The 13,915-nt window shown below is 39.7% G+C and overlaps 1 protein-coding gene across 2 annotated transcripts in view; it reads left to right on the top strand.

Moving 5' to 3' along the window:
* sars2 (seryl-tRNA synthetase 2, mitochondrial) overlaps nucleotides 1-7,083 on the top strand; it is a 54,208-nt gene extending 47,125 nt beyond the window's left edge. The window contains exons 13-15 of one of the 2 annotated variants that reach the window (XM_076281816.1): nucleotides 5,635-5,727; nucleotides 5,913-5,978; nucleotides 6,490-7,083. In XM_076281816.1, the coding sequence (XP_076137931.1) occupies nucleotides 5,635-5,727; nucleotides 5,913-5,978; nucleotides 6,490-6,630 (300 nt within the window). In that variant the 3' untranslated portion in view covers nucleotides 6,631-7,083. The remainder of the gene's footprint in view (nucleotides 1-5,634; nucleotides 5,728-5,912; nucleotides 5,979-6,489) is intronic. The other variant, XM_076281814.1, reaches the window with a different exon arrangement.
* The last annotated feature ends 6,832 nt before the right edge of the window (nucleotides 7,084-13,915 follow it).

The following is a 13,915-nucleotide window of genomic DNA, read 5'->3' as shown; positions in this document are numbered from 1 at the left end:
ACACACTCATTTACATACACAGAAGTAGGGGAAGGAGTAGGAGACAAAATTACAAGCATGATTTATTTTTGTGTAGAGAATGTTCTGGACTGGGTGGCGGTCATATTTTGTACCACTCTGTGGTACATCTAGTATTTAAACAACGTCTACCATCATGAACACTATTGTGAAACTCATATCCTGCTTCATCTTAACGTTACAGCCAGGATAAATGCTATTAAATTATATCAGTCTAATTCAGGCTGCACGAGCCTGCAAAAATGACCATTCAAGATTTCACCAGTTTGAAAAACTTAAAAGCCTGCGTAATCGTTCTGCCTAGTCAATTAACTCACTCTTCAAAATGGCCACTAACAGCCAATCAAATTTCAGCAGTCATATGTCCCAGTGTAAATTGCAGATCTTAATGAAACTTCATAGGCTTATTCTTTCTGGCACATCAAAGCTATATACTAAGTATGAAAACAAATTGGGCAAAAGGAGGTGCCACATGAAGCATTGAAATTGCGCCTCAGCAGTGTTTAGCTCATATTATATATCATATATCATATACCTCTGATTTAACTCATATTTCAGCAACAGCATGGGTCACACACTATGTATTTCCTCAGATTCTATATAAATTGTCAAATCAAATTCTCCTCTAACTTCCAATTGTAATGTTCTGTAACTAATGGTAAATTAACTGCATATTTATACTGCTATTCCACTCCTCCAAGCACTCAAAGCATTTTACAATTTCATTGCCTCACATTCACCCATTCACGCACACACATTCATACTCCACTGCTGCCCAACTATCACTTCTAAATCCACCATTTGTTGCAACTGCTACAGTGGCTGCAACTGCTACAATCCTGTCGCCACTTATGGCTATGTTTTAGATCAGCATTCGATACTGCCTGTCCATAATAACAATAATAACCTTTATTTGTATAGCACCTTTCATACAAAAATGCAGCTCAAAGTGCTTTACATTTGGAACAAAAAAAAATAATAATAATTTATTCTGTAATGTGAACACTGGATTGTGCCAGAGTGGGGTGTACCTGTTTAGTGCTAGTGATGATTTTGTGATTTGGTTTGTTTTCCACCAAGCTGTCAGAGTTGAATTGATGGTAATACGTTGGCAGAAGTTGGATTTTTTGATTGATTCTGAGTAGAAGGGGAGGTCTGCTATTCTGATATCTGTACATTGGCCTTATTTCTTTGCCTTCTCTGAGACATTTTATCCATGATATTATACAATATAAACAAGAAAAGACCTAATCTAATTTGTAAACGTTTTAGATGAGTTCTTAATGCTACAGCATGCATTGCTCACTGGCCATTTTTGAAAACCGTCTAGGCCAGAGGTACCCAAACTTTTGTTCCCGCGGACCTCCTTCTACATCCTGACTCAGCTCGCGTACCCCCACCATCCGAAAAGTAACACATTCTATTGATGCATTCCAGGCATATTTAATTAACCGCCCTACATGATAGCAAATAACAAAATGTGCAACTGGTCTATGAGCTCTCATGCTAAAAAAAAACAGAGAACAACATTAGACTGGTTAGATAACACCTCACTGCAAAACACGCACTGTGGCGTAGGGCAGTCTGTCTCTCAATCCTCGTGAAGCCTAGGCCTATATGCATAATCATAGGCTACTTTTGTTTTCAAAGAGTTCATTCTCTCCATTTACAGTAATGCTGAGTGACACAATGAAACAAAGTAGCTTTGGCAATTAGAATCAAAACATACACATCAGAGGATGTTTTACTAATGTTCTATGGGCACATCATGTTTGTAATGGCAGTAATAATAACAGTAGTAATGATGACGACAACAACAACAACAATAATAACTAGAAAACTGTAATTCTGAGGAATTACCAGTGCTTATTACACGGCTCTTCACAATGCAAGTAGACCGCTCCATTGATGAATGGGATTTCTATGCCTTCAGGGCGGTACAAGACCAGTTTGCCCTGTCAGGACTTATTTTCCCAATAATGACCGGCGTTCTATACATTATCCCTTACATGAAAATGCAAGTCATAGTTGATGACAAGACAGTTGGAATGGCTGAACAGTTCAATAGTTGAGTAGTTTAAATAGCTAAATTATTGCATTGCATGTAAATGCAATTGACTATTATCACTGTTCTTCTTATTATTCTTCTTCCGACCAAATTCAACGTTTAATGCGACTGAAACCGCTGAACCGGCTGACGTCATTCAAACACTCCTACAAAGGTCTTGTAACGGACAATTGTACAATGTAATTTTTACATTTGTGAACTTTATACTTTTTGAGATATTTACAATAAAAGAGCAATAAATTCCCATAGAGTTAACATTGACCACCGTGGCGGCAACTTTTAGCATTATGATGTGACCTGCAGCTGAAAGCAATCAAACACTGCAATCTTTCTACCACTGGAGCTGTGAATCGGTTGTGAATGTCATCTTATCACCTGCTGTGATACTTTACTTGCTCGTAAAACTCTCATTCAGAGGCACATTTCTCTAATTACAGACAAGGTAAGTGGTCCCATTTTTGGTATTTTACTCATTTATGTCGTCAAACATTGTTATGAAGCATTCTATATACTATAGCAGTAGCGTGCGGTGAACATACATTTTGGTAGGGCAGAAAGTCGTGTCTGACTTTTTAAATATAATTTTGGGCTACATTAAAATTACATATTTTACAGGACTTTGCTGTATGCTTAAATCATGTCAGTCAGAAATGTAAGTGGATTGTAGATCAGTAACCCATCAGTTAAGTTTGCCTCGTTCTCATCACGTTAAACCAGCGAAGCATAGCAACCGTTGTTGCTATGGGTAAACAAAACTATTTTTTTGTGTTCTGTCTGGCCTGCTAACTATCTAATATTTTTAAGTAGTTGGGTTTTATAACTGCAACTCAAAACAGTTGGGTCTCATGGATAATTGTCTGACTACCACTCACTGTAGAACTATATTATAGGCTATATCTAGCCTATATATATATATATATATATATATATATATATATATATATATATATATATATATATATATATATATATATATAGCTCATTCTGAATGCAGTATGTGGCCATACCTTTGAACACCTTTGCCTTCTCGTTTTTGCGCTGTCCAAAGATGCTATTAAATCCACTAGCTACTAAACCAAGGAAGACACCAGGGTTAGCTAACTTATCTTCTAATTTCAACCTCTCAAATTTTTTTTTTTTTTTTTTTTTTTTTTTTTACAGAAACTCAACGCGGTTAACAGGTGCAACACTAGGCTACTCGCCATTTCTGCATCTTGAAATGAAACAATAGGCCTACTGGCGGAATAATTTGAGCAGTTCTAGAATATGACCATGGGGCAGACTACTTTACGATTCAGGCGGATTGCAATCCTTATTGAAGCCGGCAGGGTTATGCGATATGGAGGAATGCGGTCGTCGAGGTGCCCTGCCCCAACATTGCATGACACATTAAACTCAACGAGAATCGCCACCATCATCCAAAAGTTGTTTCCAAAATAGTTGGAAAGCCTACAGAAACTATAGATAATTAATGTGGCAATCACATTATTAAAAATAGACTTGGAGCAATGATTTACTGATGAACTATCTTTTATGGAGGATGCTTCAGGTAGTTCGTTGCCCCACCTGCCCATATGGACCGCACGCGCCTGTACTATAGGCTATGTTTGAAATGATAGGTCACAAGTAGCCAAACTCGGTACTTCTAACGTTAGGGGAATAGTTAATGTTAACACTTACCCTATCCGTTGATATTTATTTTGTAAGGAAAGTTAGGAAACCCACCTAATCAACGTTAATATGTATTGTAACCTTAATAATATATTGTTTTAAGTGTTTTGAGACCATGGCAATGGTGATATTACACTATGAAAATTTAAATGAATAAAACACAAAATGTTGCTTTGTTTGCAATGAAATACTATAGGCTAGTATATTTAACTACCATTACAGATTTATGGTGCAACAACCTCACTTAAATATCTAAGTTGTATTGAACAATTGTACACATTCCTTGTTTTTGGTATAACTCTAACTTGTTTGCTTTTGTCTTTTAGGTTCCAGACCAGTGTGGTGATGACCATGTGTTACATTACGTGTGTGCCTGTCTGTGTGCACATCCTGCCAACCATACTGTACATCGCTGACATTAACACTAACATTCATTCCTAAAAACATGTGACCATATCTCAACATATCTGCACATACCTATACTGAGACGTAGATCTGAGATCTACACTGAGACATTCTGAGTATTATCAAAGTCCTTTTAGGCAAGTCCCTCCACTCGACGGCCATATACCAATGTTTTATGGGCACAGTCTTTGGGTCGAACTGTGCGTGCGCAAGGATTCGCGACACCAATCTTGCTCCAGCGGCGAGATCACAACACATGATTGGCACGATGTCTTCACAACACACCATATGATTGGCTCAATGTATTCACATCACACCACATGATTGGCTCAACGTATTCACATGTCGACGTTTTGCCGAGGAAGGGGTGGGATATGTGTAGACAACGGCCATATTGGCGTGACAAACTAGCCCCATGCATTTCTATGGAGTATTTTTTGAGTGCTGTGACTCCACATTAGAAAGTCTCTGGTATTATATTGTTGCAGGAGGACTATGCCGATAACTATATGAAGCATGCATACATTTGAATTATACCTGTGCTGACATCTGTGAAACTTAGCTGTGCTGTTAGACCTCTGTTTTTAGACCTGAGCTGTGCTGTGTGAAAATTAATATGCTAACTTAAGTTCTGTCTAAAACTGATCATTTGAAGGGCTGAATCTTATTCTTCAGTCTGTATCACCATCAAAAGTGACCTATTACAATTGACTGAGACCTCGAGCTCTTGCTGCCATTTCAGAATTACCACTGATAAATAGATCTTAGGATAATATGATTGGCATTATCAAGTTCTGTATATATACACAACTGTGATTTTTTTTTTTAACTTCAAGCTTACATTGGTTGTTAAGTGTTCATTAGTGTATTCTGAGTATCATTCTGCTGTATTAAAACAAAGAATGTTGATCAATATTGAATTAACAATTTATTTTTACTGTCTGTCATATAGTCTAAGCTAACAACTAATCAAGTAAGTGGTTTTCTGTACCACTGTACATATGTAATCTGAATAATCATACTGTAAGTAATATAATGTTATAAACAGCAGCTTTTTTGCATTTACATGCAATGGTAATTCCCTGGAATTACATGTTCTAGTTTTATGTTAATATCTCAAAGTATAAAGTTTACAAAAAACGAAAAATACATCCCTCATTGAACGAAGTTTCTACGTTAAACGGTTGAAGCTGAATTAGACGCAGAAATTTGATGGGAAGAAGAAGACGACTTCAGATAACAGAACAGTGCATTTTCATGCACTGTAATTATAATGTATTTCTATTGATTGTACAGTAGCTATCCTTATGGGAGAGGAGGGCCGGTGTGGATGTGCCTTATAACCCTAAAGTCTGACATGACTGGGCCTGAGGACAAAGAAGTTTGGGAACGGCTGAGATTTACAGTATATACCGGAATACTGCATTTATGACTTGAAATGTGACTTTCTTATCCTATCCTGTTTTGTGTAGATCTCCAGTGCTTCCAACTGCACAGACTACCAAAGTCGCAGACTGAACATTCTTTATGAGAGGGAGGGGGGCAGTCTGCACTATGCCCACACAGTGAGTGGATAGCTTTTACAGTATACCTTTGTTTGAAAGCAGGAACATTATTTGACATTGCAGCCAACAGCAGTTAAACCTTTATCAGATCACAGCCAAAGATGTTGCAGACTTGACTGCAAGACTCTTGTTCTTAATTTTGTGAACATTCATTCTGCTGTGTATGTACTATGTGTTAATTCCAGGTAAATGCCACAGCCTGTGCCATCCCCCGCATCATGATTGCTATTTTGGAGACTCATCAGAATAGGGTAGGTAGGATTTTTTCATTTCTCAAAACACAGTTCTATATTGAGTTATTACCAGCTTAAACCGCTCACAACTACATGGTTCTTAGTAGGAGTTAATAGGTAATAGTGGTAGTTTTTCTTGGTATTTGTTTCTGTAGTTTTTCTGTACTTACCTGTAGTAATTATCCAGTATTGCTGTGTTATTTATTAGTAATAGTTTAGATGTTTCTTAGTATTTCACATGTAGTTTTTCTGTACTTACCCGCATGGTACCTGTGGTAATTACCTAATAGTATAAAACTTATCACGTACTTACTACATAAATATCTAGTAATTAGTGGACTGTAAAAGGAAGGGTTACCCAGAGAACTTACGGCTCTGATACCATATCATGTTTACTCTTTTCAAAGTTTGCTTTGCAAACAATTCATGTGTTGGTACTGTATGTAACCATTTCATTTTTACATTTAAATGATCAGGCTTGATAAATGCATTTTTAATTGAGCATTGACCCTTCTTTGTCCTTCTCCAGGATGGAAGTGTACGCATACCGCAAGCCTTGCAGCCCTATATTGATATGGAAGTCATTCATAAGCCAGAATACTTGCCCTTAAAATACATAGGGCCAAATCAGCCCAGCCACCAACTTCGTCCAACAACCACAACTAGATAATCACTGACATGTAATCGTTCTTGTAATACCGAAAACATCAATGCTGATAATATTTACATGTAAATATACTTTTTACTGATATTTCTGTGCTGCTGTGTCTGTATCTGAATCTGTATTCAGGATGATCTGACATAAGGCACTTCATGTTGGAAACAAAAAAATAATAATAATAAAATAAGTGAAACAATAGTGTCACTTTTAGCCTTTGTGAATATGGGCCCAGATTAACTCTGATGGCCTTTCTTCTGAGAGATAAGTGTTATAGGGACACTGACATGGGCCACAGTTTTGGTACTCAACTCTTTTTCCAGTACATTTTAAAAGCTGCTTGTAGAGTTTGGTATCGTACAAATGGAGTTGATTCTGATTCTGCTTATCAATTTTGGTTTTGATCAATTCCTCATTTCACATTTAAGTTTAAATAAAATATCAATATGTCTTTATTCTCTATTCCAGGAGTAGTCTGTTGTAAGTCTTAAATGAACAATCAAAAAGTGAATATTTACTTACAAGTATTGATCCACAGACATGCATTAGAACAACAATGCCTTAATAATACATACAGTACCCTCCAGAATTATTGGCACCTCTGTTAAAGTTGACTAGAAACCAGTATAAAAAACAATCTGTTGGTGATTTATTGTAATCTCACAATGAAAAAAATAGGAAAAATCCAACCTTGAAGGGAAGCAAATTTATTTTGAGAAAAAGGAAAATCTCATAAAGAAATATTTGTATCTAAAGCACATTGCTCACAATTATTGGCACCCCTGAAAAATCTTATATACAAAACCTAACAGAAGCTTTTTCCTATCTAATTTTAATTTATTTAAGTTAATCAGAGTGTCTGTGAACTTTCAGAAGTAGTTCATGACGTTCTTTTTCACTATGGTATGAAAATAGTCACATAGAGGCTAAATCCTCTAGTAATTTTTTCAACATCGGAAAGACAAGAGAATACACTAAATTTAAATAAAAAGAAAGTGTATTGACATTTGTAAGTCAAAGAATGTCTATGACAACTAGGTACATTGTTGAAAATGCCTATATTTACAGTTAAAACGATGATTAAGGTTCTAATTATCTGGAAATGTGACAAACATGCTTGGACAAGGACCCATGGTTATTTTGCCCCCACGTATAGTATGGAGGATGGTAAGATATGCAAAAAATTCCATAAGAATGAACCACTGTTGGAGAGTTACAAACAAAGGTATCATCTTGGGGTCACCAAGTCCCCAAAAAATCTTCAAAAGTGGGCATGCCAGGTAAAAGCCTGTCCAGTCATTTAATTACCAATGTAAATGGCAGGAGTTACTGAATGGTACAGTGACTTTGTCTGGAAGTGTGGTCTATTGTCAGATTGTCTTTGGGCTAGCAACACTTTAGGTGCGTTTGGCGTACATAGAAATAGATGTACCGCAGAGCGGTACAAAATATGACCGCCGCCCAGTCCAGCACATGTTTTCCAAAAAAATAAGTCACGCTGAAAGGCATATATGATTCTAACTGTCTCAGTGAATTGCATTATGCACACTCAATTCTCACTGGTATCTGCTAGACAACAAGTACCAAAACATGATTAGTTCATAGATTTCACATGTAATATACATTTTATACAACCCCACCCCCATCTTGCCTGTTCATAATTCTGAGAAATTCTTGAATTGTGTGCATGTGTGCGTGTACATGTTTAGTTTATGTGTGTGGGTGTGGGTGTGTGTGTGCATGCATGTGCATGTGTGTTTGCCTGTTTATATGCCTGTGTGTGTGCATGTGCATGCATGCATATATATGTCTACTGTGTGAGTATGTGTCATACGTATGATTACTGTCAGTGTATGTGTGTGCGTGTGTATCTGTTTATGCACATGTGTGCATATGGAATGGGTTTACATGACCCCTGGAGGCAAACATACGCAAAAAAATGGTCATCCTAGGCCCTACGGTTCTCAACATATTCACAGAAAACTGTGTCTGCCTTACCCTCCTTTTGGGGGGTCCAGTCCAGCGGGGGGGCTACAGATCAAAACGAAAAGCGATGGTTCCATGCTATCCATGTGGGGTTACATGACCACCAAGTTTCGTGTACCCCGGTCTTTCAGTGTCCCGGGTATCCTTGTTGGTGTACGGTCACTAAATGTACACATAAATTATTTTATTGTAAGGCCCCCCATGAACGAAAGTCCACGAAACTTGGCATGCATTCAGAGGGTGTCATAATGATCCTACACTTTCAATTTCGTGCAGTTTTGACCATGTCAGCCAGAGATATTGTGATGAAAACACCTAATGTTTTGCTTTTTAATTTTTAACTAGGTGGCACTATACATGAAATAAGTGGTAATGGGATAGGTTGACATGCCCCCTTAAGACCAACATACAAAAAAAAGTTGGACCTCCTAGGCCCTACGGTTCTCGAGATATTCACAGAAAACTGTCTCCGGCCACCTACAGGCCAGTTGGTGTATAGTAACATAAATTAATTTATTGTGTGGCCCCCCATGAACAGAATTCCACGAAACTTGGCGTGCATTCAGAGGGTGTCATAATGATCCTACACTTCCAATTTCGTGCAGTTTTGACTGTTAGGTCACAGATACCTGCGATTACAACACCTCATTTTTACTTTTTTGTGTTTAACTAGGTGGCGCTATACATGAAATGAGTGGTTATGGAATGGGCCCTTGAGATCACCATACAAAAAAAATGGTCCTCCTAAACCCTACGGTTCTCGAGATATTCACAGAAAACTATGTCTGCCCTACCCTCCTTTCGGGGGGTCCAGTCCAGCGGGGGGGCTACAGATCAAAACGAAAAAAGGAGGTTCCATGCTATCCATGTGGGATTACATGCCAACCAAGTTTTGTGTACCCCAGTCTTACAGTGTCCCGGGAATCCTTGATGGAAATTTGGACATGCAAAAAAGAAAAAAGAAAAAATCTGACTAAACCTATATGACCGCCGCTTCGCTGTGCGGCGGTCATAATAATGATTATACTGAAAAGAACCCCATGCCTAATGAGAATTATGGTGGAGGGGCTGTGCTATTGTGGGACTGATAGGCCTCGGGAACCTAATTAAGGTGCATGGTATCATGAACTCCAAGAAAAGCCTGAACATTTTCAAAGGAAATCTGTCAATCTCTGCCAAGACACTAAAAGTTGTTCATGATTGGATCATTCATCAGGTCAATGAACCAAAACAAACGTCCAGATAAAAACAAATATTGTTTGCTGAACACAAAATCATGCTTCGGACATTGCCATCTCTGTCCCCTGATCTAAACTCCATAGGAAAACAGTGGGGTGAGTCAAAGAGGAGAATGCACAAGTGTGGCCCAAGGAATCTGGACGATCTGGGGAGATTTTGTAAAGCCGAACAGTCTTAAATCCCTTGCTTTGTATTATCCAACTTTATGGGGTGTCATAGGATAATATTACAAGCTGTTTTATTGGCAAAGTTGTTAGTGCATTTGTATTCCATGTGATTTGTTATTTAGATGTTAAGCATCATTCCATTGTTAGGCTTGAACAGAAGAAGATGTTTTTGGAAGTTTATAGTAAACTAAATTAATTGAAACTTGTCTTCTGAAGTTAGGTTAGGGTTCTTGAACATGTCATTTGAATAAACAAATAGTAATACAGAATATCCAGGGAAATTACTGCGATTCTGCTAGTCGCAGTATACATCCTGCCTACCAACAATAACAACGATAGGAACACTGCTCTTAGTGAACTGTAAAAGGCTTTCAGTGAACAACAGACGGCACACCCAGACGGTTTCACCATCTTCGCTGGAGATTTTAACCATGCAGATCTTAAAACTGTTCTTCCAAAGCTACACCAGCATGTTGATTTTCCAACAAGAGGAGACAACATCCTGGACCTGGTCTACACTACACACAAAGGAGCATACAAAGCCACCCCCCTCCCCCACATTGGACTTTCTGACCATATCACTGTTATGCTAATGCCTGCATACAGACAAAGAGTGAAAGCAAACAAACCGGTTCGCAAGCAGGTAAAAGTGTGGCCTGAGGGAGCCTCTGATGCTCTTCAAGACTGCTTTGACACAACAGACTGGGAAATGTATAAGCAGGCAGCCACTTACAACAACCAGACAGACATAGAGGAGTATACCCACACTGTAACCTCTTACATCACCAAGTGCATTGATGATGTGACCCACACAAAAGACATCATCACTCGGGCTAACTGGAAGCCATGGCTGACAGGGGATGTCCTCAGGCTGCTGAGGGCCAGAGACAGAGAACAGCGAGAGCCAACCTGTCCCGTGGCATCAAGGAAGCAAAAAAGGAATACACTCACAAGATAACCACCCACTTCAAAGACAGCAGGAACGCACAAAGCCTATGGCAGGGCATTCAGGCCATCACGGACTACAAGCCCGCGCCACAGAGCTGTGAGAGCAACATCCCTCTGCTCAACGACCTGAACCGCTTCTTTGCTCGCTTTGAAGCACAAAACAGCACTTGCCCACAGGAGACCCCTCCCCCTCCACAGAGCAGCCCCTGTGCCTCTCTGCCGACAGCCTGAAGAGGACACTTGCTGCTATCAACACCCTTTAAAGCAACAGGCCCAGACAACATCCCAGGTCGTGCGCTGAAGGACTGCGCTGAGGAGCTTAAGGATGTCTTCACAGACATATTTAACACTTCCCTGAAGCAAGCCATCGTCCCATCATGTTTCAAAGCTGCCACCATCATACCTGTGCCGAAGAAAACTGCTCCATCCTGCTTCAATGATTACCGCCCCGTGGCACTGACACCCATCATCATGAAGTGCTTTGAGCGGCTTGTCATGTCACACATAAAATCCATTCTCCCCCCACCCTGGACCCCTTCCAGTTTGCATACCGAGCCAAACGGTCCACAGAGGATGCAATCTGCTCTGCCCTCCACCCAGCCCTCACCCACCTGGAAAAAAGAGACTCATATGTGAGATTGCTGTTTATAGACTTCAGTTCTGCATTCAACACCATAATACCACAACAACTCATCTGCAAACTGGGACTCAGTACCTACCTCTGCAACTGGCTACTGGACTTCCTCTGGGCGACGAGACTCAATACAGGTTAGAGGTCGACCTTCTGACCACGTGGTGCAGGGACAACAACCTCCTGCTGAACGTCAGCAAGACCAAGGAGATTGTTGTTGACTTACGGAGAGGTCACACCCAACACCTGCCCCTGACCATCGACAGTGCTGTGGTGGAGAGAGTGAGCAGCACCAAATTCCTGGGGGTGCACATCAGTGAAGACCTCTCCTGGACCACCAACACTGCATCACTGGCGAAGAAAGCTCAGCGCCGCCTGTACTTCCTGCGGAAACTCAGGCGAGCAAGTGCTCCACCAGCCATCATGACCACATTCTACCGAGGCACCATTGAGAGCATCCTCTCCAGCTGTATCGCTGTGTGGGGCGGAAGCTGCACTGAATACAACAGGAAAGCCCTGCAGCGCATAGTGAACACATAGTGACATTTACACCTCCCACCTTACCCACAAGGCGACCACAATTGTGAGTGATGCAAGTCACTCCGCTCACAATTTGTTTGATCTACTGCCCTCTGGGAAGAGGTACAGAAGCCTGCGCTCCCGCACCACCAGACTCACCAACAGCTTCATACACCAGGCTGTTAGGATGCTGAACTCTCTCCACCCTCAGCTACATAAAACATCCTGGACTTTGGATCCACAATGGCTACCTTGCACTACTCCACTTGTACACTTGCACACTTTGCAACTTGTTGTTGTTGTCCTGAAAACACTTCTCAACACACTTCTGCTGCTCTTACATAACTTGCACCACTATGCCACTTGCATACTTAGGTCAAACAGAACTACCTCAGCCATTTATTGGCCTGACTTTTGCACTATTATATTGACTGTCTATTGTGTGCACAATTTCAACCCAAATTTTGCTGCTCTTATTTCTTCATTGTATGTGCCTTCTTATTTACTTTTTATATTGTTTACTTGAATGTTATGTTTGTCTGTGGACCTAATTGGTAAAATATGTCTAGTCTCCACCATGGGATAGTGGGAAACGTAATTTCGATCTCTTTGTATGTCTTGACATGTGAAGAAATTGACAATAAAGCAGACTTTGACTTTGACTTTGAAAGCTCATTGCTGATCTCCTTGGGAGGCTGTGTTTGAAATTGAACCTTTTGTGACTAATTATGTTTATCATTTTATTTAATTATTTCTAAAGATGCCACAAAGGTTGATACAATCACAAGCATCTAGGAAACTTTTTGCTTACTATGAAAGGTTAACCCACCTCTAAAAAGGCTCAGCAATGAGGTTGGGCTTCCTCAAACAAAGACAGCATGTGGTGAGGTTCTGCATCCTCCGGAAAGGCTAGAAAATGAGATTAGGAGCCACGTCACCCAAAGCTTGTCAAACTTATTGCAAAGGCCAAAATTTCCAAAACTTGATGAAACTGGTGAACCCATTGAATTTGCTGAAAACCCTGAAGATGAGACTATTGAGCCCTGTTGGCAAAACTTTAAGCGGGTCTTTTCATCATGGTCATGCTAAATTTGGGCCTCAAGCTGGTAAGCAATGTGGTGCAATAACTTTGACTGCTATTACTAAAAGGGCACTTTCAAATATTATTTGGTCAAGATCTAATCTAGATGATGTTTTGGTCCAAGGAAATTAGCTGTACAGAAAATTGCAGATAAGCATGGCTATATTGCAGTGTGTGAATTACCAAGAAGCCTAAAGCAGTGGGATGTTGAATTGTCCACTGAGTATTCAGATTCCTACACGGGAATTATAGGTGTAGAAAATTACGCACAGTTGCACTCATAAGTTTACATACCCTGTAAACATGCTAAAGTTGACCAAAAAGAGAGAAGAGAAACTAAAATGGTGTGTATGGCCCTGTAGTGTGTGTTGCTTCAAAGTTTGCAGAAAATTCTGCCAAGAACCCATGATTTTTTTATTTTTTTTATTGCAAACACTACAACGACATGCACAAGAATACTTCAAACAGACAAACAGATGTACATTACACAAACACATACTGTAACTTAACAAGACATCACATTGACATATAAGGGATAATGTATAGAACGCCGGTCATTGTCCCGCTTATTACACGGCTACTTACCAAAACGACACAATAAACTCCCCACGATATGACTCTTTAGCCTACATAGCCTAGGCTATAGCCTATCTGTTACCGTTTCATCATGGCTTTTGCTGAGAAACAAATAGTTCGGAACAACACACGATGAACTTGAATCAAACA

This window comes from Alosa pseudoharengus, unplaced genomic scaffold, assembly GCF_046254945.1.
Source record: "Alosa pseudoharengus isolate Yale_2024_CS ecotype anadromous, Long Island Sound unplaced genomic scaffold, YU_APseudo_1.1 YU_APseudo_1.1_scf_13, whole genome shotgun sequence".
NCBI lineage: Eukaryota > Metazoa > Chordata > Actinopteri > Clupeiformes > Clupeidae > Alosa > Alosa pseudoharengus.
Note: the sequence above shows the minus strand (reverse complement) of the source record. Positions and strands in the feature narration are given on the sequence as shown.